The sequence below is a fragment of the Amphiura filiformis genome, chromosome 1, assembly GCF_039555335.1.
Source record: "Amphiura filiformis chromosome 1, Afil_fr2py, whole genome shotgun sequence".
NCBI lineage: Eukaryota > Metazoa > Echinodermata > Ophiuroidea > Amphilepidida > Amphiuridae > Amphiura > Amphiura filiformis.
The window spans coordinates 33,179,530-33,206,027 of NC_092628.1; the positions used below are offsets into that span (position 1 = coordinate 33,179,530).

At 37.5% G+C, this 26,498-nt stretch overlaps 1 protein-coding gene across 1 annotated transcript in view; it reads left to right on the top strand.

Moving 5' to 3' along the window:
* Positions 1-457: 457 nt before the first annotated feature.
* The window catches only part of LOC140158487 (uncharacterized), a 68,585-nt gene continuing 42,544 nt past the window's right edge, over positions 458-26,498 (top strand). The window contains exons 1-5 of the mRNA XM_072181585.1: positions 458-986; positions 12,923-13,087; positions 13,556-13,928; positions 14,615-14,869; positions 16,427-16,678. Coding sequence (XP_072037686.1) covers positions 13,721-13,928; positions 14,615-14,869; positions 16,427-16,678 — 715 coding nt within the window. The 5' untranslated portion in view covers positions 458-986; positions 12,923-13,087; positions 13,556-13,720. The remainder of the gene's footprint in view (positions 987-12,922; positions 13,088-13,555; positions 13,929-14,614; positions 14,870-16,426; positions 16,679-26,498) is intronic.

Sequence of the window (26,498 nt, forward strand, 5' to 3'; positions counted from 1 at the left end):
CATGTTTTACTTTTTCTTTCAACGCTCTTTATTTGTGTTTTCTTCGTGTGTATCTTTCCTTTTTCTTCCTTCTTTTGTTTGTTTGTTTCTTTGTTTGTTTTTTTGTTTGTTTGTTTCTTTATTTCTTTGTTTGTTTGCTTCTTTCTTTCTTTCTTTCTTTCTTTCTTTCTTTCTTTCTTTCTTTTTTTTCTTTCTTTCTTTCTTTCTTTCTTTCTTTCTTTCTTTCTTTCTTTCTTTCTTTCTTTCTTTCTTTCTTTCTTTCTTTCTTTCTTTTCTCCTTAACCATTGCACATACCAAGAGCAAACATTTTGAAATGCTTTATCTTGATTTAATAATTTAAGCCATATCCTTGATTTTCATAATAAATAGAGCTGAACGACTTTTTTCTGAACACTTTTTACCCGAAAAGTTTGATCAGCAGGAAGTTTGGACCTATTACCAACACACAGAGCTTGGCTCTCACTCTGAACGGTTACACATACTTAACTGTCATTATTGCTGTCAGCTTCCATTATTAATGTGGACTGGATTAATGATGCCTTGTGGAAATAATGAAACACTCTATATCAAGAAGTGAAGAGATTAATCAATTCTTCTCATCGGACACTGAAGATTTGTGAAAAGAATGGAATGATTTATTTGGATTTTCAATAAGTTTGAGATTTCTAGACAACTTGGAAAGGGACATTCAAACTTGAAATTGTGTTAATAATGCTTTATCCGACTCACTGATTTCACTTTGCACCGATATAAACATATTATGCTGAAACGTACTCATTGTGTTAATTTATGATTTACGCTGACTTTATCTACTGAAGATACCACAAATCTTGCTGTCTACTGAAGATAGCAATTGTGAATGCATGCATAATTGATCAAATAACTGGTTTAAAGATGATAGGAACCAGTTTATATCGTCGTGTGTGCTTCGAGACATTTCTTGTGTTGGCATTGGTGTTATTTGATGGCTTTGTTGAAAGCCAAGGTAAGATATGATACAGGTTTACAAAATGCAATAATTAGGCCTACATTATATTTGTTTTTGCCAATGCAATACATTTTCGTCGAATTTATCTTTTCGTTATGATTAGTTCATAAGTGCGGTCACTCATGTATATTCATGTAGCTGGTCATGCAGTCCTTGCATTGATTACAAAGCAGAGTGCCATTTTACCCACACTATATACAAGACGTTTTTTGGTTATTTTTATATTAATTCCTCCAGTTTTAAGTCAAAATATATTAGTGTCTTTGAAAGTATGAAGCTTGCTATTGAAAACATGAATAGGATTGTAGGCCATCATACTGAAATCTATCAATGGCCTGTGTCAATTCTGAAGTCGTGTTCACACGGTCGGACATAATAAGTGACTTATTACCGGTAATAGTGACTTATTACCAGTAATAAGTGACTTATGTCCGACCGTGTGAACACGACTTAACTTAAACCATGAAGGTTAGGCCCATTGAGACCATTATATTTTAAATACATTAAAAACAAATCGTTGCTTTAAATGCAATAATCCTCAAGTTTCTACTTCTACGTTTTTCATACTTCTCTCTCTTTACCGTCTTCTCTCTCTATCTCGGCGTTCTATATCTTCTCTCTTCTTTGCCTTTTCTACCATTTTCTCTCCTCTCCTTTTCTCTCTTCTCCCTCCCTTTCTTTTCGCTCTATCTTCTTTTCTCTTTCTCGTAATCTCGTTCTCTCTATTTCCCCTCTTTTCAGACCCAGTGCATAATCGTATGATCAATCTTGATGTACATGTACTAACAAGAGCAAGAGGCAACATTTATAAGTGAATCAATCAATCAAACAATATTAAGCAATGATAAAAATAAGGAGAACGCGGGGCAAACAAGAACTTTTGCTGTCATGGAACGTGCTTTCATTGTTAAGTTCACGAAAACGTGTCATTAGCCTTCTGAATCATGTCAATTATCACTCTAAGTCAATTCTGTACTGAAACCCGAAACGTTATTTTGTGCACTTTCTTTGGTCGTCTGCAATAGTATACGCATGTGAATTATGTTTGCTAAAGACTTCGTTTGCAACTGTTTGCTAAAGATTTCGTTTGTTACTTATGAAATTACTGGTATGAAAGGTATATTTTGTCTAAATGCACTCTTGGTGTAATTACTGGTATGAAAAGTAAATTTTGTCTAAACATAAACGCACTCTTGGTGTAATATTCGTATTCAGTTCCAGAAACGTCCACACGGGATTGCATAATTATTTTTACATTAATAATTATAGGGAATTTTGCAAGGGATCACTACATTGTTTTGCACTTCGCTTGGTCTGGTAATTTTTGATTTTAAACCAAGTATACAGGGAACCAATGCCTGTCACATTCTGGATTAAATTTCAAATGTCCAGTCAATAGCCTTACCTAGTACCTGTAGAGTACAACATGGACGTAAGTCTATAATATGCCACTAAATTGATGGACATTACATTTGTTTTGTCCAAAATACAGTTGGTCAAATGTTGTTTTGTCCAATTACATTTCGTTCAAAATATTTTGGTCGTAAAAATATTTCGTCCAAGCGTTCTTTTACCATCAAAAATTTGGCCCAACGTTATTTGGCCGAATATCTTCTCCCATGAATAGAACAAATTTTCTGTTGGCCGAAACTAATATATAGGACAAAGTAAGGTTTGGAACGATATAAAGGGGTACAAAACATGGCTCGCCAAAACTCAGTTGGACTTTTTAAGTATAATTATATACCATGTATATTGTGATCACAGTATATATTGGACCAATTGCTTTTGAATGAGGCGTTGTTTTCCCTCTGGATTCTTATTAACAAACTATCCATAAAAAAATTATAAAGACTTTACATCATGTAATTCTTGAACCGATAAGTGACCCATGACTACATTAAAAGGGTATAATTTATATGTAATATAGTCCGTAATCATTTAATTAATGTGTAGATTTTCACTTAACTTCAAAGCCGGTCATGTTCAGATCAATCAAGTGAATAGAGTATAGGCGTTTGTGCCTCACGTCTCCTTATTTACTCAAGGGGTTAAACGGTTTTTGGAACACAACAGAAAAGTTACGATGAATAAAAAGAATAACCATGATAACCAGGAAAGAATATTATTCTTCACAGGATTAGCATCATTATTTCCACTATAATGGTCCCCAGGTAACTAATGAATGTAAACAAAGTACTATTTCTCAATAGGTCTAATTATTTCTGCTTTAAACAGTGTGTATTCGTCAGCCTTTCCTTTTTGTGACAAACTCCCAATATCAACATATTTTGTATTTCCTCTATCATGACTATAGCCAGGGCCGGATTTATCTATTTCATGGCCCTGGCCAGGCTAAAATTTAGTTTCCCCAGGTATCGAGATTCACGTATTACACCCAACCCACCCATCCCTGTAACCTGAACCTGTTTTTCATTCCAAAATTTTCCAGACTAACCTTTTTTGTATTTTGTTCTTAAATTTTATTTTATCCTTCCAAATTTGGGAACCCTTGATCTTGGACCCATCGGGCCCTGCCGGTGAATCCGACCCTGTCCCTAGCATGGGCAACCGTTATACATTTATATAAATCCTATCTCGCTTTCTTTTGTTGTTGTTGTTGTTGTTGTTGTTGTTTTGATCGGAGTCATGCAACAATGATGTAGGACTGCCATCGCGGGTAAAATGTTGTAAAAAAGATGATATTATGAAAGATATCGCAGCGATTGATCAATTGCCGCATGACAATGCAAAACGATGACACTAATGATCATATTTACGATGATAAATTAGAAGAAAGATCAAAGGTCATGCACTTCAATGTGGTAAATTGCTTCATGAATTTAGATTACTTTGCCCATCGCACTTTCGGCATAAATGAACTTGCAAAATAATAGTAAATGAATATAACATAGTTGTTCTTTCTTTGCGGATATATCAAAAGTTTCAAGAATAACAATACACGTTTGTTATCACTCAAATTGAATGCATTTTCATGTACTAGTAGTTTCAACAAGTCATTTTTTCTCGAGCTGTCATATTCATTTAACGTAGAGAGTAACCATTCCAGAAAAAATACAACATTATGGTTTTTTTATTTAAAAATATTACCATGTTTTGCCAAATGAAACATAGATAAATCCTTTAGTTCGGACATAACTGGCAATAAAAGTCAAACTTTTTGTTTTTGCAATTTAAGAGATGTGGGCCAAATTTTGAATGTTTTCTTTGCAGTCAAAATTCAAAGACTTTAAAACATTCCAAATTTTGAGTATAGGCTAAATAAAAGGTTGCTCATAATTTTAAGAATTGGTTATAAAAAAGAAATGATTAGAAAAAAAAAATATTTTGGTATTATTTTGATCACTTCTTCCACTAGGCCTACATTATTCAATAATACCGGTAGTCTTTGTACACGTTTTTGGCTTGCTTGTCACATGCACAGCATACAAAAAAACTCCCTAAAATGCACGTTTTGGCCCTTATTTTTTTGAAATTGGCCAATTAAAATTGGACTGTTATTGCCAGTTAGTTGCAACCAAAGAATATAAGATTGAGCTAAGTTTAGCAAAACATTTTGTTTTTTCTAATTATCGGGAATAGTACATAATGGTGAGAGTATATTTTTTCCCAAACAGTTAGGGGTTAGGTAGGCCTAACTGTTAAAATGATAGCTAATAATAAGGGACCGTTCACAAACACTTGTTAGGGGGGGGGTTGATGCAAAAAAAAGGGGGGGCTGAAAGGTTTTGAACCTCCTAGGGAGGAGGCCTGAAAAAAATGACTACAAATTTTCCTGGGAAAATTGAGTTTATATGCCTTTCTATGGGGTTCCCAGCAAACACAAAACGTTTTCGACATCATTCGCAAAAGGTTATAAAACTAAGGTTGTCAGAAAACGTTTAAATGTCGGGTTATATAAAGGGTATATTAAGAGTATAAAACGTTTTCATAACCTTAAAAACATTTTTTTGATAATCTACTGCTCAGCAAACAAAATGTTTTACAGAAAACGTTTAAATGTCGGGTTATATAAAGGGTATAAAAACGTCTATAATAACATTCCAAAAACATTCTTGAAAACATGATACAAAACATTTTAAACAGAATGTTATTTTGAGGTTGAAAAAATATTTTGCGAAAAATGTTTGCCCAAAATATTTTCAATAATGTTTTAAAAACGTTTTCATGACCTTTATATAACCCGACATTTAAATGTTATTAAAATGTGTTGAAAAAAACATTTTAAGAACATTTCTGTGTTTGCTGGGTTCAAATATTTTAACATAATGTTATTTAAGTATTAACACAATATTTGGCAAAAATGTTTGCTAAAATAGTTTACAATAACATTTTTTGAAAAGCTTGTTTTAGTGTGTTTTTAGACAAAGCGTTTTAAAACGTTATTATGACCTTTATATAACCCGACATTTTAATGTTATTAAAACGTTTTTACCTAAACCAAAAGCCAAAATATAACTTATTTAAAATGTTTCTTCTTCTTCTTCTTCTTCTTCTTCGGTTGAGTCGGCATACTCAGACTAATTGCTGTATGTTCGCCAACTTTGCAAAGGTTTCAGAGGAATTGGACTGTCAGAGATACACGATTCTTACGCTAGATGTTTGTTCTGTTTTCGGAGTCTTCACTTTTCTTGGTTGCTTTGGTTTCAGTTTGGTTTGTCTTGGTTACTTCAGTTTCTTTGGTTTCTTCTTTGTTTGTTACTTCAGTTGCTTTGGATTCTTTGCTTGTCTTGGTTACTTCAGTTGCTTTGGTTTCTTCTTTGCTTGTTACTTCAGTTGCTTTGGTTTCTTTACTTGTCTTGGTTACTTCAGTTGCTTTGGTTTCTTCTTTGCTTGTTACTTCAGTTGCTTTGGTTTCTTTGCTTGTCTTGGTTACTTCAGTTTCTTTGGTTTCTTCTTTGCTTGTTACTTCAGTTGCTTTGGCTTCTTTGCTTGTTTTGGTTACTTCAGTTGTTTTGGTTTCTTTTTTGCTTGTCTTAGTTACTTCAGTAGCTTTGGTTTCTGTTTGACTTGTCTTGGTTACTTCAGTTGCTTTGGTTTCTTCTTTGCTTGTTACTTCAGTTGCCTTGGTTTCTTTGCTTGTCTTGGTAACTTCAGTTTCTTTGGTTCCCAATTTGTACATTCTGCTTTTGAAGATGTCTAATGACTTGGCTTCCCTGGTTTCTGAGTCCAGACTGTTCCATTCCCGTGATGCTCTTGGGAAAAAGGAGTGTTTATACAAATCCTTTGTTGGGTACATTTGATGAAGGTTTGTGCTACTTCTGTTCCGTGTTGCCACCCCTGTGGTCTCAGCCTTTTGGAAGTGTTGTTCTGCCTTAATTCCGACTAGCCCGTTGATGGTCTTGTACGTCATAGTCATTCTTGCTCTGAGTCACGCTACTCTTTTGTTTGAAGTCACCTTTGCAGAATCTGGCTGCCTTTCTCTGCACTCCCTCGACCCGATTGACATGTTTCTTTTTGAATGGATCCCATGCACAGCTACCATATTCAAGGATGGGTCTAACAAGTGTTTTGTACGCTGTTTCCTTTACTGCTAGGGGACAAAACCACAAGTTCCTCCTTAGTACTCCCAGCACTCTGTTTGCCTTGCTGACTGTCTTGTCTATGTGTACATCCCAACTGAGTTTATTGTCAAACTCCACTCCCAGATACGGATTTGATTGTACTTCCTCAAGTTGTTGGTTACAGAATTTGTAGCTCAGGTCTGGAGGTTGCTTTCTGTTTGTGAACTTCATGATGTAGCACTTGGATGCATTGAATTCCATGGCCCAGTTGCTCTGCCATTCTTCAAGGAGTTTGAGATCTGCCTGCAAAGTTGCTAGCTCCTCTTCTGTATTTTCCAGATGCATATACCACACAATCGTCCGCAAACAGACGAGCTTTGTTGTGTAATTTGCTTGGTAGATCGTTGATATATATGAGGAACTGTAGTGGGCCTGTAACCGTGCCTTGTGGTACACTGGATGTAACTCTCTTTGGTCTTGATTCAGCACCATTGCACACTACTTTCTGAGTGCGTTCAGTTAGAAAGTGTCTGATCCACTGCAAGATGGAACCCCTTATTCCGTAGTGCTCTAACTTTCCTAACAATCTCTCATGAGGCACTTTGTCAAAAGCTTTGGCAAAGTCCAATATTGCCATATGGATGGTTTCACCTTTCTCCAGGCTCTTGGCTATGTCATCTATTGTTAGGATCAGTTGAGTCTCGGTGGAGTGCTTTGACCTAAATCCATGTTGGTTGTCAACCAGGACTTCATGGTGTTCTAGATGTTTCATCACATGAGAGTGGACTATGTGCTCAAGCACCTTGCATACCACACTGGTCAGAGATACCGGTCGGTAGTTGCTCGCCTCAGTCTTCGGACCTTTTTTATAAATCCCACACACGTTGGCCTCTCTCCACTGCCTTGGTACAAAGCCTTCATTGATTGAGGTCTGAAATACGTCAGTCAGCATTGGTGTTAACTCTACTGCTACCATCTTCAGAAACCAGGGCATAACCCATCTGGGCCCGGTGCTTTGTTGTCTTTCAGCTCCTGCAGTTGCTTGAGTACCCCATTTTCAGTGATAATCAACTGTGCGATGGAGGGCGTTGGTTCGCCATCAAGTCTAGGAATATTGGTTTTGTCTTCTTGGGTAAAGACTCCAGTGAACTGCTTATTCAGAACTTCTGCCTTTTCCCTGTCATCTGTTATGATCTTATTGCCATCGTTTTTAAAACGTTTTTGTGTTTGCTGGGTTGACCCATAATTTTCATGTCAAAAAGGGGGGCCTGAAATTTTTGAGGTCTGTAAAGGGGGGGGGGGTCTAAAAATTCGTGATGATATTTTTTTGCATCAGGCCCCCCTAACAAGTGTTTGTGAACGGTCCCTATAGCTCGTCGATGGTCTATCAAAATCTATAACTGGCCTGATAACTTGCATTATCTGCCCATTCTCCATGTTCTCAGAAACTATAATAGTAATTAGTATAAATCTTGATGAAATCGATGCCAGATCAATTGAAACATAAAAGAAAACTTTTGAAAACTTTTTTCAAAAGTTTGTCAAATCTAATTTGCATCAGGCTGTATCATGGTATGCGTTACAACATAATTCTGCACAATTATTGTGCAGACATTGTGAACTGGAGCAATAATACCCCCTCAGTGTTTGTGTGTGAAAGGACCAATCACATTACTTTAAAAGTTTTAGATGTTAAATATTCAAATTAGTAGGGGAGACGAGCTGTTGTAATACCCAATTATTACGACGAGCTGACACTTGCGGGGTCTTTTCCTGGTCTTTTTAAATTTTAGGTAAGCTTACAACCTTTTCTGTTCTTCAACAGTTAGTATTATTTCTTCTTTCCTTAAAAATGACTCACATGAGTGAGTATAAGATGCACCGTGTGATGAGCATGTGTCAGAGCAAAATTTAATTCATTCAGCTTATACAATACTAGCTCGTTCACGTAGCGTTTTCGTTGTCCCACCGGCCTACTACAAACTATATCCAGGCTGGACACGTCACACTACCGTGTGATGTGTCCAGTTCTTCGCCGAACTTACATATAAGATGGAGAGTTTAGCATAACAGCCTGCCTATTTACGCTTCCTGAAAACACTCTTGCACATAACATACAAAACCACAAATTCACTAACTTCAACTTGCACTACCGACACCATGAAAAATATTTTAATTATTACCGATCCTTCAGAATACTTGCAAATATTGGCAGTTTCATAAAATCCTGCTGCTGAAAATCGTAAATTCCACAATCTTCTGTCAGATCCAGGTCAGTAATCACAGATGGGCGAATCTACCAGCGTGACAAGACCAGAGATAATAAAGGATGAGAGGCCACGCCGTACAAAATAGCTAGCCTGATTGGCAAGCGTCGCCGCTCGCTGGCCAGATCTTCTACGGTCGTATGATGAGTAGAGACCATCGAGCCCTATCTAGGGCTCTGTGGAAGAAACGGTTCCTAATTTTGAAGACATGGATAATATATTCATTTATACGAGAACCATATTTTTGTACCAATCACAGAACAGAATTTCACCTACTCACAGCTGTCAATCATTCTTGTGAAACGTAAGCTCCGCCTAGTATCAAGGTCTTCTTCTGCGCATTGGTTGTGCGCATTAACTAGCCTCCAGCACAAATCCTGTGCACACGATCAGGTTGGATGGGCGGTTTACACAATAGGAACTGCGATGCATCCTAAACTGGATCGTTTCCGTGTATTCGCATTGCATGGTGGGTAATCGCCTGCCAGTTTGCGTAGCTCCACGTTCACAACAGTTTAAAATCAACACCTGTAGGTAAATCCATATAAAAATTAACATGGACACAAAATTGACATAGCTTATGTAATTCAAATAATAAAATAATAAAATGTAATATTATCATGATAGATGCACGCTTTATTAAAACTTGAAAAGATTATTAAGTCCAATAATTTGTTTGTGTTAGCTTGCACGAGTCACAAAATGGCGACCCATCACACATTTTCTGCATGTGTTAGTAACTCATAGTGACTGTCCTCAAACTAGCGCCAGTGTGTCTCAGGCCTGATAACGACCCCAGGTAATTTTATGCAGAAAGTTTTCTTGCGAACAGCTGCAGGTGACAATTAAACAATGAACACGGCTTGTTTATGTACATGCGTGGGGAGGCTTGTACGTCAGCTGACGTGTTTTGGACATGTTCCGGCGTAAAAAGTGTCGTTTTTCTTCATGAAAAATACCAGCGATGACCAGTTTTTTGCGGGCAATTTGATTTACAGGTATGTCGGTTCGTCATAGGGTAGAAATGATAGCTGTACAATTTGTATAACATACAGTTTAACATAGGCCTAAACATTATATGGGCACAACTCGACCTTCCGCATTATGCACAAGTATGTGGAAGTGGCAGGCATAACTACAAACGTAGATTGCCTGGCGATCGGAGTGTTATCGTCAGAGCACCTCGGATTAATACAATACATACATTAATTGTCATCGATTAGTCCGAATAATTAGGTATGCTAGGTGAATTCAAATTTGCCATCAAACTGCATCATTTGATATATCAAATTAAAGCCCTTGAGTAAAGAAAGCCAAAACTGAAAACCTTTTTTGTCATAGCACTTTCCGTAGCAAAGTTACATCTTGTCAAAGATTGACTTTCATCAAAAAGATTCTGCTAGTGCTAGCAAAATTCCCCAAAACAGCATTTCGGTGGTGTTTCTAGATCTTAGTCTCATGGTGATAGCAGCTTTTTTTAAATATTTAATATGGAACTGCTATCAAAATAAAATCCCTCTAAAATTCCATGTGCGATTGTCTTATCACCATAAAAAATCATATATTTGGGTCAAGTGAAGTATAGAAAACATATTTATGTAGGTTTCCTTGACCAGCCTGTCCAATCTTTTCTTTTAAATTTCTATGTAAATATGTATTGTGTTTTGACCCCGGTCTAGGTGAATTTGGCTGACTAGCAAATGTGTTAACTAAGGTTTGCCTCTCATACCTAGAATAATCAGACCCAGAACAAGTTTGTATTAATTTCTGACATGATCGTGTTCTGGGTCTGAACTGTTTCCATTCTAAATCTTGATGGCAAATTGGACAAAAGAAGCACATGGTCCTACTTCACAGTTTTTTAATCCCCTATTCATGTTGCATGAATCACTCGATTGTGGACCATCCTTTTGATACTTGAGTATTTGGACAAGCGGAACAGTTTTGACAGGCCTTTTGTCTACCTCTCTGTTTGTAAACAAACGAGGAGGTCGAAATTGTCCTCTTCGCCGAATACGAAAGTTAGCGTAATAGTACGGCACTAGTCATCGATATTCATATTGAATTGCACTGCAGTGCTAGTTTATGTACAAGTTCAGCTATCATGACTATAGTCTATTGATTTGAATGCCATTTATATGTAAATACGCATTGTAACATTGGGGCACGTTGGCGCAGTGGTACAGCCTACAGGCTCTGCCTTGTAATCGTGGATTGTGAGTTCGATCCCCGGGTTCGATCCTCTGCAGTGCCATCCAGTGCCGTACTATTACGCTGACTTTCGTATTCGGCGAGGAGGACGATTTCGACCTCCTGGTTTGTTTACAAACAGAGAGGTAGACAAAAACCGCTCCGCTTGTCCAAACACTCAAGTATCAGAAGGATGGTCCACAATAGCGTGATTCACGTAACCTGAATAGGGATTAAAAAGCTGTCACGTAGAACCATGTGCTTCTATTGTCCAATTTGCCATCAAGATTCCATATGGAAACAGTTCAGACCCAGTACACGATCATGTCAGAAATTAATATTTTGTTCTGGGTCTGATTATTCGGACTAAGTGGCATCATGAATTGCACTCTTGGGCAAGGTGCTTTACCCTACTTGCTTCTCTCTACCCAGGGGTGATATGGAGAGCTGTTATGAATTTTGTCCATTGAGCGCCACCCAAAGGTATGAGCATGCATTGGGCATTGTATTTTTATGGCAGCTGACTTTGACTTGATCGAGAAATCTATTTACTATCCACAACGCGACACGATAGTTACTGTGCACAGTGTCGACACCCTGTATTATAAATACTTTTTTCCCTGCAATGAATCACATCTTAATACTCCATTGGTGAGCGACGGGCGGTTGGTATTTCACCGAACGCAAGAAAAGGAGTCTGATCTGATTGGCTAGAAATCGATCGCTAGATCGCTCAGTGATGAAGTATAAACTCAAAATGTAGAGATGTATTCAATTCTATTTTAATCAATATTCTATAATTGACGCAGATAAAGAAAGTTGCATACATTTTGTAGCGTCTCGATATGGTGCATTGTATTACAGACTTGTGATTTAATATTCTATACAGCACGTGGATCTGAGCTGAATGGGCTATGCGTGTTCCTTTCATATGATTATAATTCTCAAACAGTTGAATATATCACATTTTTAACGTACGGTTTAAAAACAAAAATGGTAAAATGCAGTAAAATTTATATGTTTAAAGAAAACAGGAATCGCCGCTGAGTGTATTGAATTTCCAGTTAGTGTATTGAAAACAAAACCTGGGTTTTACCTGACAACGAATTTTTTTGTAATGGCAACATCATATGGGGTACTGAGCATGTGCAGATCGTAAAAACATGTAGAATGGAAACTCTGCGATATCTCATATCGTTTAAATGATATGCTTAGCCTGAGTCGCTCAGCCTATCTCGAACAAAATCGCCATGCGTAGCTCTTGAAAAATGAGTGGATTCGCTGTACTATCACGGCAATTTTTGACACAAGATATAGGGATGATGACGCTGTGCTGTGTTCAGTGTCTGCAATAAGTGCGTAGCAGTGGCAAAATGCTACACAATTTTCATCATTTGCTACACAATTTTGGAATGCGTAGCAATTTTGTACCATTCATAAGCATTCGCTCCCAGATTTGGTGAGCATTTTTGCTACACAAATAAAATTGCTTAATGCGGACCCTGGTGTGGATAGAAGATAGAGGGTGCTTGTATAACACGTTCAGTCATCATATCATCGTCAGTTTTGAAACACATTAAAACAATTTTAACTTGGCAAACATTTATGTATCTTAGCTGAAGGGTTTACTTACTTTTAACCGGAAACACGGGCACTGAAGTACAAATTCCGATCATATTATGAGTCTGTTTAATTTTGCAACCTTGCTTGATCAAAGTTGTTTTGATGACTTGCCACTTAGAAAACAGTGCCGTTCAATAAATGTTTATGTGAAATCCAGTGCTGGGCAAATCAATCGATCTCCCGATTGGCAAACATTGAATTGTCATTGCAAACTGATGGTGACACCCTTCCGGTGTTGTATTTTCTTGAACATGTGAGCCCAGCACTAAATTTGTTAATCACCTATTACAATGGCAATACTAATACAATTGTTTGTATTTTTATACAGAATTGAACCCGTACTGTGAAAGAAACCAGTGTAGCAATGGAGAGCAATGTTTTACACGGAGCGCTTCAACTGTGGTGGACACAGATCGTGAGTTTGTCTGTGAGTGTGAGACTGACAGGCCAGGGATAAGCAATATTATGGGATATGAGTGTATGGAAAGAGGAGGTAAGAAGTCACTTAGGTGAAAAAAAAAACTTCAGAAAAAACCCCACACAGAATGAAACTGATCATTCTCATGAGCGTAGAATTTGGCAATCTTGCAGATGCATACTTCTAGCTATTCTAAACAAAATGTATGAAACTGTTTTATAATTTTAAATCTCTCGACCTCTCAGCTTTCTCAAATTCAATTTCCATATAAATTGTGGACTGCATTCTTGTGATCTTGTTCAGTGAGAGTGGATCAATCATTAATGGGGACCATCACAATCTTTTGCTACACCTGTCGTAACATAAATCATCCAACTTTAGAGGGTAGCAATCTATTCAAAAATATATCAGTATGATAACAGTCAATGTCTGTGCTGGCGATACCAAGTTGGATGTGGACAACTTGTTACTTCTTGACATTCTATTACTGTACGTTAGTACACACATGAATATGTTATTTCTAATTTCTTTTGATTTTTACAGTCCATAGGCAGCTTTTCACCTGCTACGGTGTCCAATGTCGTGAGTCTTCTGTTCAAAGTCCCAATTATCCCAGCATGTACAGACCTCGTGAAACCATCTTATACCTCATCTACATACCTTCGCCATGCACATCAACTTCACCTTTGACACCCTTTTAATATCGAAATGTACAAGGATGAGTTGTATGTAGGCGTTGGATTAATGTATCAGGAGTCCCAGCTGAATTTTCGTTCTGAACCACCAAATAAGTATTTCTTTGAGGGGGATGAAAGGCCAGAGGATTTCAGTTTACAATCAGATACAGCTTGGATATTTTTCTTGACGGATAGAAACGTGGAATATTCAGGGTTTAGATTAAGCTGGACAGCAAACGGTAAGTGTTCTCTTCTACCTGTAAAGTGTGATGAGGCTTGTGGATCAATGTCTAGGGGTTGTGCCTGTGTGTAGCGCACTATAAATCACTGCACTTTTTTTTTTTTTTTACTTTTTAGTGGATTACTCTTTGGAGAAATATTCAGATTTTTTGATATTCATAATCAGTATAGCTGAAGTAGGAAGATTCTTAATCTACATGCTCAGAATTCAGTGGTAGAGACACTGGCAGCCCTTCCCCTGAAAAAAAGGCTTTGCTGGAAAAATTTTCCCCCAGTGTTCCCCAGTCAGAATATAAGTTACAGAAAAGTCCACTATTTTAGGCGAAAATTGCCACATTTTTGCCCCTACTCTTGAAAAAACTTTAAATGTAGGCCTACTCCTTCCTTTTTGTTTGCCACTATGAAAATCATAATCAGTATTTTGTATAATACTTGTTTTTATTTAAAGTTATTTGATCAAAATAATGATATGTGCTGCAAATAAGGATAAAATTTCTTTCTCACTGCAAGGCATTTAAAATAAAAAGGGTGGTCGAGTGTTGAATTGTGTAACTCTAACCCCAACCCTAACTCATTTGCTTACACGTTACACAATTCGACACTCCCCCATGATGTGAAAGTGGATGTTTTATTTCAGAATTCATTCTTGAATTCAAACTTAATCATTTTATTCCTCCAATCCTAGTTGACCAAGATCCACCAATCATCACAAGCTGTCCCTCTGATGACATCATTGGCTCTGTAACAATAGGAGTAAATGACAGCACTATCATCACATGGCAGGAACCTGCAGCAGAGGACACCATAGGTCCACTCAGGGTTGCGCAGAGCCACCGTAGTGGGGAATCCTTTCCTGTAGGAATAACCACTGTTGAGTACAGGTTCTATGATGGAGTTAATAATGAGGCTTTTTGCAGGTTTAATGTGACTGTTATTGGAGGTATGTGTTTGTTTTATTTCATTTGTATGTTTGTTTGTATGTTTTCATGTCTGTCAAGGTAATAAGTGAGAGTCTATGCACCCCAGTGGCATGTCCAGAGGGTTTGCTGAAAAATGATCCAAAATCACTACAGCTTATTATGGGCACATTTTATCCACTCAGGCCCCCTTTCCCGCATGCAGCTTCCAGCCCACAGGTTTACCCGATTTCTGGACAGAGCTATGTAAACACGGCCCCAGGGAAGACCAGCTCAAGGGCTGATCTGGGCCTGTCCGTGTATAAATAAAATATGAATTGAATTGAATCCTCCTTTGTGACCCATGGTAGCAGAATTATCCAGCAAAATGGTAGTGATTTTAAAAAGTATACTGTGAATGTGTTAAAGCCATATTATAACATTTGCTGAGGAGAACGCCCTCAAAAAAAATTTTAAATTCAGGTTTTTACACGATTGTAATGAACTTTAGTAAACAAAGACTCTCTGCAAAAATCAAGACTTTAGGTGCTGTAGTTTTGTCAAAATCCGAGATTTTGAATAAACCACCTGAATCAACATTTTATTATTACGATAGAAATATTAGTCGAACGCGTATGCGATGTCAACACAGTACTACGTACACGGCGTGCGGGACACACACACACACACCCAGAGGGTCGTACCATATTACAACTGCCGGCGTGACATGCATTGGCGCTAGTTAGTTGTAAATTCTGATTTTCTTTGCTTTACCTCACTTGTTCGGCTCAAAATTAAAAGGGGACATATCTGACAGTAAATGCTAATATTATATTGAAAATTAATACTAATCTATTTTTAAAGAAATGTTATAATATGGCTTTAACACTATCAACTATCCATCAATATCTTGATGATATTGGTCAGCTAGTTCTTCAGATAATTGCAATATTGCATCTTCTTTGTGTTTTCTTTCTTTGTTTGTTTTTGTCTTCAGTTATTTCAAGGGCTCAGTAGGGTAATAGATTTTTCTTATAATTTCTTCACAGGGCCGTTCCTAGGGGTTTTGCCGCCCTAGGCAAAGCCTCTCCCTGCTGCCCCACCAAAGCATACCAAAAAAGTGTTAAGGGGGGTTACCCCCTTGAAAACTCATCAGTTTTCTGCCCTGTTTCTTTTCTTTTTCTCAGGTCCCCCTTTTCCTTTTCCGCCCTGTTTTCTGTTTCTCTTTTCGCCCCTTTTTATTTGTCCTCCCATTTTTCTTTTTATCCGCCCTCATTTTGTCTTCCCTTTTCTTTCTCCATTCCCGGTTTTTCTTTTGGCGCCCCCTTTTTTGGCGCACCTCTGCGATTGCCGCCCTAGGGGACTGCCTTACCTGGCCTAATGGTCGGAACGGCCCTGTTTCTTCAGTCAGACCAATGAACTAAAAATTGCAAAGTCAATCAAAATATCAAGTGATACTTTAATGAATATTTTGTGATCTTGTAATTCATAACATATGTTTTATAATGGCCGATGAAAATATATGACCATATCTTCATAAATGAAAGTCTCTTATATCATTTCGGGATATCATACAATAAATACATTTGGTTTATTTGTAGTTGATGTAACTCCACCAGTCATAAGCAACTGCCCTAGTTTCATCTTCCAGCAAGTCTCACTTGGCACAGGAGATGCTTCTGTACGCTGGATAGAGCCTTCTGCTACCGATAACTCGGGTACTGCAATCCTGGCACAAAGATCTCATCGACCTGGATCATCGTTCCAACCAGGGGTTGTGGATGTGGTGTATGTGTTTGCTGATCCAGCTGGCAATGAAGCAACATGCACTTTTCGTGTGACTGTTGAGGAAGGTATGTCAAAAAATGTCATTCATTGTCAACAAATTAAAGAAAGGTGGTCCGATATAATTGGAAAATGTTGTCCTTTTCAAGCATTCATACAAAAACAACATTTTAATATTCTGTGTAAAAATGTCACTAATTCCATAATACGATTATAGAATTAGTCATTCTTACACAACTTGATGCCAGTAGTTTACAGTATTTTTATCCGATGGTAATCGTGTTATAAATTCTACCGTCAGACTCAGTATGGGTAAAATTCAGGAAGTAAACCCTTTACTAAATAATTATTTTTAATGTATTAAATGATATTTTGTTAGCTCATTGCGTAAGCGCAATGAACTCTAGGCATGATCCATTTTTCTGTATGTTTTTTTCTTTCTCTTGCTACATCTTTTGAGCAATGGATCTGGTAATTTGAGGGGGCGATCTTTGCATGATTGTTCATGATTGTTACTTATTTAGCTAAGAAAATTCGGACAGAAAGTATCATTTTTGGAGCATTTTCTTACGAAAAGTTTTACCAAATTTCATGGAATAGTCTCCTATGCAGACTGTTTGTGGTGCTTTTCATATTACAAACACTGTACAAACTCCTTGATTGTGCGAATTTGTAAAAGAGATGTTGAACTTTACTGTTTCAGGACGGCTACAATGTTTGCTTTTCAGTGTTGCTGTGCCTTACATTCTGCAAGTCAACAGATAAAGCACCAATTGGGCTCGTGCTGTGTAGGCCCTTACTTCTGTGCACGAGCCATGAGCAAATAGTGTCTCAAATTCTCCCAATTTGGGCTACCAAATTGTTGGTTGGCAACCCTGACTATGAACAAACATCTCACTCATTTATCACACATCTACCCAGTCACTAAACCCAATTAGTTATGTAAACATTTACTCAAGGTGAGTAGCACTTTTTCAATGCCTGTTATATCAGTATATGGGTGACAACCCCTCTCTGAGGTGGAATGTTTTAAAATTATTGTTATTCGATTTGTAAGGAAAAGTAAGTATGTTTTGCCGCTTCAACGAATGACAACGAGCGAGTATTACCAAAGTTATGTTTGAACTAATTATGACTTTAAAAGTTCTAGGTATAGGCCTAAATGTAACAATAATAGTTAATATACAGCATCATATGGTCAGCAGAAGAAAATTACATCACCTATGATGTCATATCAGTGTCCTTGACCGGGGTCCTTACTCCTTGACCACTGAACAGCGTGATATCCTGTTGATAACAGATCTATAGAATCAAAATCTTCATCATATCACAGATTCTCAACAACCTGTGATCATATGGACCCTATTGATGTGAAAGTAGTTATCTATCATATCCTGTGTCGTTTTATGGATAAAAATGACTCAAAATGTTATTGATGAAATGGTTGCTATCATAAACATCAGTTTTGTCTTTTCAACGGGAAAAATCCGATACAAAATAAAGTTTTAGGGCCTAGCTATAATATGGGCATAATTTATTCATGTAGGCCTATAGTATTGAACAATGTACCCCATTTGACATGCACTTATAGATAAATAAATTGTCTTACTTTATTAATTTAATAACTTCTTTATTATAAATAAAATGACACATAACTTATGTGAAGTCACTTTCTATCTTTTTTATTTGATTCATAAAATTACATTCAACAAAATGATTGAAGAGAAAACACACAAGGCACTGGGCAGACTGTTATAGAATGGAGTAGGTAAGATGCCATGTCCATAGCTTCGCAGGAGTTTCCGACTAGCAATCAACATGATCAGCACATTCAGAAAAACACAGTTTAAGAGTGAAGATTGTAGTGAGTAATCAGTCCTTTATAAATGTGCTGGCCACTATCTATTATAATATAGTCCCGGGGACACACTTTAAAAGTGACGGGTATGTGCCTACCGGCGTCGTAAGTAGGGGCCTATCAGGTACAAAGCGTCATTTAAAAAAGGGGGGCATTGGGTACAAACAAAATAAAAAAAGGGTGTCATTGGGTATAATATTTTGAAACAAAGGGGGTCATTGAGTATAATATTTTGAAACAAAGGGGGTCATTGAGTATAAGATTTAAAAAAAAGGGTCATCGGGTAAAAATATTTGAAAAAATGGAGCAATGAGGTTTGAGAATACTGAAATGTGTTTTTCAAAGTTGGCAGCCCTGTATTCATAGCTATACATGGCTAGTTTCAAGTTTTTATTTGGAAATTGCTTTTACATCAGTGGCACTCATCTATCCGATGGTGCATCAAAGGCATTAAATATACAAACAAAACTGTATTAAACAAAATAAAATCAAACTAGACTTAGCTGTGGTCTAAGACCACGAACACAGCCGTTTTGTGACCCCCTTAATGACATTTGACCCCAAAATATATGAAAATCCCATAAACATTGGCTAATGTCAACGTATGTGTGCAAGTGGCATCACTTTGCCATCTTATTTATGGCAGAAGGGGCATTTTGAAGGCTTTTTGTCTCAGACCGAAGTGACCCTTAATGACCTTTTACCCCAAATAAAAATACCACGTATACACTGAGTAACATCAATTCATGAGTGAATGTACCGCCTCTGTGCTATATTTTTCTTGGCTGATAAAGTTTTTGAAGTTATTTCGCTTTATACCGAAGTGACACCTTAATGACCTTTGACCTCAAATCTGTGTACACCCCATAGACACTGGTTAATAACAATGCATGTGTGTAAGTGGCATCACTGTCCTACGTAATTTGTGGGAGAAGATGCATTTTAAAGGTATTTCGCTTTATACAGGAAATGACCCCTTAATGACATTTGACCCCAAATAAAAAAATACCATATATACATTGGGTAAACACAATTCATGTGTGAATATATCATCACTCTCCTATGTTTTTCTTAGTTTATACAATTTTTTGAAGATATTTCGATTTATACCGAAAGTGACCCCTTAATGACCTTTGACCCAAAATCTGTGTACACCCCATTGACACTGATTAATAACAATGCATGTGTGCAAGTGGCGTCACTGTCCTACGTAATTTGTGGGAGAAGATGCATTTTAAAGGTATTTTGTTTTAAACCGGAAGTAACCCCTTAATGACCTTTTGACCCCAAATAAAAAAATACCACATATACATTGGGTAACTGCAATTCAAATGTGAACATACCGTTACTGTCCTATGTTTTCCTGAGCTAATAAAAAAATTTGAAGGTATTCCGCTTTATGCGGAAGTGACCCCTTAATGACCTTTGACCCCAAATATGTGTACACCTTATAGACACTGGGTAATTACAATGCATGTGTGCAAGTTAAGTCCACTGTCCTCGTAATTTGTAGGAGAAGGTGCATTTTGAGTTGAAATCACGTTTTTAACCCCTGTGACTCCAGTATGACCTTTGACCCCACGAGTGTCATGTGACATGTAGGGGCAAGGTCAATGATCATTGTGACGAAGTTAGGTCAAAATCGATGTAAGCATGTGAGTGCTAGAGCAAATGTAATGGTTGACAGAAGAAAGAAGAAGAAGAAAGAAGAATTAGCTGTGGTCTAAGACCACGAACACAGCCGTGTGGTGACCCCTTAATCACCTTTGACCCCAAAATATATGAAAACCCCATAGACATTGGCTAATGTCAATGCACGTGTCCACGTGGCATCACTTTGCTATGCTTTTTGTGCCAGAAGGGACATTTTGAAGGTATATCGTTTTATCCCGGAAGTGACCCCTTACTGACCATTGACCCCAAATGTGTGTACACCATATAGACACTGTGTTATAACAATGCATGTGTGCAAGTGGTGTCACTGTGCTACGTTATTTGTGGCAGAAGAAGCATTTTAAAGGTATTTCGCTTTATACCGGAAGTGACCCCTTAATGACCTTTGACCCCAAATAAAATAATACCACATATAAACTGGGTAACCACAATTCATGTGTGAACATACCGTTACTGTCCTATGTTTTTTTAGCAAATAAAAAATTTTGAAGGTTTTTCGTGTTATACCGGAAGTGACCCCTTAATGACCTTTGACCCCAAATCTGTATACACCCCATAGACACTGGGTAATAACAATGCATGTGTGCAAGTGGCGTCTCTGTCCTACAGAATCTGTGGAAGAAGATGCATTTTAAAGGTATTTCGTTTTATACCGGAAGTGACCCCTTAATGAGATTTGACCCCAAATAAAAAAATACCACATATACATTGGGTGACTGCAGATCATGTGTGAACATACCGTTACTGTCCCATGGTTTACTTAGCTAATAAAAATTTTTGAAGGTATTTCGTTTTATACCGGAAGTGACCCCTTAATGACATTTGACCCCAAATCTGTGTACACCCCATAGACACTGGGTAATAAAAATGCATGTGTGCAAGTGGCGTCTCTGTCACACATAATTTGTGGAAGAAGATGCATTTTAAAGGTATTTCTTTTTATACCGGAAGTGACTCCTTAATGAGCTTTGACCCCAAATAAAAAAAATACCACATATACATTGGGTGACTGCAGATCATATGTTAACATACCGTTACATTGTGCTATGTTTTATTTAGCTAATAAAAATGTTTGAAGGTTTTTCGTTTTATACCGGAAGTGACCCCTTAATGACCTTTGACCCCAAATCTGTGTACACCACATAGACACTGGGTAATAGCAATACATGTGTGCAAGTGGGGTTGCTGTCCGACGTAAGTTGTGGGAGAAGATGCATTTTTAGTTGAAATCACGTTTTGACCCCTGTGACCCCTGCGTGACCTTTGACCCCGCAAGTTTCATATGACATGTAGGGGCACGGTCAATGATTATTGTGACCAAGTTAGGTCAAAATCGATGTAAGCGTGTGAGTGCTAGAGCAAATGTAATGGTTGACAGAAAGAAAGAAAGAAAGAAGAAAGAACCTGTAAGAAAAAAGACACAGCCGTGACTACCGTCACGGCTGTGTAAAGAAAGAAAGAACCTGTAAGGATACTTGACAAGCAAAAGGTACAAATAAATAAATGCCTTGAATAAATAAATATCTTGAGAACCGTAAGTATATTTTCAAAATGCTGATTTGTGCTTGATCACAGCACTATGGTGATTTTGAGGTTTGGGAATACTGAAATGTGTTTTTCAAAGTTGGCAGCCCTGTATACATAGCTATACATGGCTATGACATGGTTACATACATGTATGGCTATACATAGCTATGCATGGCTATACATGGCCATACATAGCTATCCATGGCTATGCATAGCTATGCATGGCTATACATAGCTATGCATGGCCATACATAGCTATGCATGGGTATACATAACTATGCATGGCTATACATAGCTATGCATGGCTATACATAGCTATGCATGGTATTCCTGACCATAACCCATAACAAATGAGCTACAGCACCAGTGGTGCTCTTGTTATAAGTTGCAAAAATAATGTTAGGTTAAGAGAAAAACTCTGTAGGATATTTGAAAAATATACTAGAAACACATACGAAATGATTTAGTAATTATTCGTCCAGATGTGGTATACAGTTTTTAACTGTTTTTTGATGATTTCTTCAGAAATACACCAATTTGGAACATCTAATTTCAGTATGTTAATGAGAAAATATGATCTTTCATTTGATATCAAACGCTCATTACATTTGAGGTTTTAATTTATAATTTCAATGTTTTTTTATTACTTTTTCTGTGTGTAAATTTCATTTCAAAGCTAAATTTGGCTAACAACATTTTGTTAAGAAGAAAATCACTACTGTAAACTTATAAAACATTTCATAATGGTCCATTCCTGCATCCATGTTTCCAACAAACTTTTCGCCTTATGCCTGTAAGTATTTAGTCACCCTAATTGAATCTATTCCTATGAAGTATGATGTGTCATGCGTAATTGCTAGCTAAGTGGTTACATAACTCCTTGGCAACTGGATCATGCACCATTTGACATTTGTAGTACATGCCATAGACTTTGAGTGTTGCGATCATTTCGATCGTGGTGCAGAACTCAAAATCGTGATCCAGTTGACATAGTGATAATCGGATTACACATAACACTTCGCTAGCGAATTGACGGTCTAAAGTATTGATTTATCTTTCCACATGACCAATGCTCCTTGTCCAGGCCTGTAGTGTGTCACTAAAAAAAAATCTGACCAAACGACCCACCCAGTGGAGGGCAAGGAAACAATATTGTTTTTTTTTTGGCCTTAAGGGCGTACTACACCCATATATTGGTTTGATTGGTCTAAAAAAATATTTTATCATTTAAAGCTAGGCGATGTATGCACTGATCATGTGAAATAAAAAAATATGAAAAACATCGTGAAAGTGTCCTTTTCACCTATTTGTCTTAAAGTTGACTGGTTGTTAAGGACGCTTATTTTTTAGCGATCCACGTATAATCTCCTTCACAACCGGTTTCTGCCGTTTCTAACATTCATCGATATTCACATACAGTATTAGACTCACTAACAGTCCAAAATACGACCTGCCTATGTATGTTTAGGGCTGACACGTCAATTTGTATTACCAATAGGAAATACACAGGTCATACTTTTGAAAATAATTCTTAAAGATTTGGTCAAAAAATTGGTAGCCGCCTCATTTATATGCTACCTAATCAGAAATTTTGTCGAAATAAAATTAAGGATCGAATGCGTTTTAGTGTCCAAAAAGGCAAAATTACCGTCAAACTTTCGCCGAATTCTACACTCTTGCGAAGCGCCCGCGCGGGTGCACAGTTAAATCGGGAATAAACAATATCCGACCTTTGCGATCAAAAAACAACAAATTACAACTTTGGACCATGTTTGGACGTGCTATAGGCAAAAAACACTATTGCCAAATAATATAGAATAGAACATTTGCCATCAACTTGACAAACTAATGAAGAAGATGTGTTCTATAAACATTAGATAGGTGCGCAAAACAATTCCTATTGAAATGCGTGTATAGGGCCGGACAGCTACTAAACTACCGCATATTGTTCAAAGTTCTCGTGTTGCCAGATTCAAACATGAGCATGTATGCCTAGTGCCTTCTCTTGGTAAAATCCCTTATAGAATCAAGATTGTGACCGTCGTGTTATCAAAATTGAATTGTAAGCGTTGGAACAAATGACCATACGGGTATGCTCTCCCGGAAAGACCCCCCCCTCCATTTTTTGGATTCCGCAGCTCCAAAAGACCCGTGACCAAAATAGAGCTATAGGAATATACGTAAACACGGAAACTTGACAATTTCAGCTCTAAAAGACCTACATTGCACGATCATTCTTCACATTTCTGGTTTTTTTCAGGCCAAGAAAGACTCAATTTCTGGTTTTTTTTCAGGACAAGAAAGACCCAATTTTGATCATTCGCAGCTCCAAAAGACCCCCGTTTATACTTGTTGGCAGCTCCAAAACATCCCTTTCCGGCATGTACGCCGTCAGCTCCCCCGGGAACTCCCCGGGACCCACCACCTACTTAATTCTGGGGGAGCATACCTAGTACCTCAGGAGCATACCCACCAGAAATATATGTTGTGCCCCCCTCCCCGTGCGTGAAGTGGCGTCATGGGGGATCATTAGCCTGAGGGATCATGGTCGTAGCTAGGACTTTTTTAGGGGGGAAAAGGGGGCAACCCTCGTTCAAGGGGAAAAACAAAATAGGCTCAAAAAAACAAAAAAAGACCTAGTAAAATTCTTCAGGACGACCGCATCCAAGGGGCGGACTTCCCACAGGAGGTGGGGTAGCTTCCCCGATTGCCCCCTTATTTTAACAATTCTGCATTAATTTCAGACATTTTAAGGGTATGCGATATATTGTTGGTCGAAGCAGCCAAAACAAAAAGTAGTTCGCAGCATCTTGCGAAATGGTAGTGAGCTTTAGCAAAAATTGCATTGCTTAATTCAGTAGCGAGCGTGTAGAAGAATTCAAATATCACAGATATACTTTTGTAGGTTCTTGAGTTATGTTGTAAAGAGGGCTGAAACAACAACACTTTTGTAAAATGTACGTAACTCATTAACAACAATAAATTAAGGAAGTTTTCAAAGTATATGATTTATAGAATGAACTTTTGCAAAACACCAAAGTGTTATCTTTCAATATAATATATTGATTCAGATAATGAAAATCGATTTTTTGACTGCTTCGACCAACAATACCTCGTATACCCTTAAATGGTATAGTTTAAATAAAGTGAGTAGGGGTAGGCCTATATTAATATTTGGCTTTTGCAACAATATAGACCTTCGTGCCAAAACTTGCTTGCCCCATCTCGGCCTGCCTAAAAATGTAGGCCTAGGTGTAGGGGGGTAATATTTTGGTATGTCGAGGGGGAGGGGTTGGCATGTCAAAGTGGGAGGGCAAAGATTTGTTGGCATGGGGAAAGCAATTCACCACCCCAGATGGCGAGTTGCGATAATAGGCCTATAAACTGAATCAGCAGTGAAAAGCACGAGTATAGGCCTTCAATTCCGCAATTTAATAATAGGCCTACATTTTTAAAAGTAACACAGAAAAATGGAAGTTAAAGGTTATACGGAAAAATGAAAGTTAAAGGTTATAGCCCGGGATCATATAGCACTACTAAAATATTAGATGATGAAATAAGCATGATAAGGGGCTCACTGGGGGATTTCCATAGGCCTACCAACTGAAATTTCGTATCCCTTCCCCGGCCTTCATAATCGCCTTTGTTGTCCCTGTTTGTTGTTAGGCCTATATAGTGTCATAGAAATGCTAACATAGCTTAGTATTAATGGTTTAGCCAAACGCCGAGTATTAAAGACAATTAATCTCATCCCGGGAAAAATTCAGACACTTTACACGAATCTGATTAGCTAAGCCTAGGCCTATAGGCCACCTACATAATATCGGGCTTCAACTTTGTCAATTGGCCTACTGCTGTTAGGAATATTAGGCCTACATTTCAAAAATACCTATAATGACAATTTAAATGACTTGTCCTTTACTTTTAGACATTATAAACAATTTTGATTTTTCATACTTTGCTGGGATCACTGGATAGGCCTTTAAATTTTGACTAACTTTCTGTACTGAGGCATATGCCTGGCGTGACTGTGATTCCAAAGCCTTGAGCGTGTTATTTAAAACCCATTTAATGTGCGCCAAATATGGCTATCCCCCTTCGATCTGCCAAATTGTCCCAAATTCCTTGCCCCCTCCCGTCTTGGCTTGTCCAAAATTTGTTTTTTCCTACTCCTCGGCTCCGTAGGCTATTGCCCAATACGCTGGAATTTGAACTTTAAAATACCTAAATATATACATGCAATAAAACACGGCAACTGGTTATTGTGGGTGACGTAGTCAAAATTCGTGTGTGTCAAAATTCGGAATACTGGCGATGCGTGCATAATTCTATGGAATATTATTTGATTTTTTTGCCTTGGATAGCGACAATCATAGGTAAGACACTAATAATATTAATCCACTTAAACTATTATATCACTGTATCAATTTTGGAGTTCCTAGTTGAAATGGATTAGAAAACAACGGTAAAATAGTTACCAAAATCGGCAAATTTAAGCTTTACGAGCCTTACGGAATATGGTGGTATAGGTGACGAAAAATGCATTTTTTTTTCAATTTTGCTGTAGTATGGTTGTGATAACCTGATACCTATGGCTTGATTAAGTTTCAGTGAAATAATGTCGCTAGTTAAAAATACAAAATATAGCTCAACATTGAAAATAGAAGCATTTTAACCAGTTCGTTTTTGATAGATATGGAACACTGAAAATCACCAAGTTCCTGAAGCCATCAGGAACCACTTATTCCCATTTTACCTATCAACATTATTTCTCTAATGCGTTAGCAACACGTATCCAAAATTTTAACGAAATCCGCTGATATTAAGCT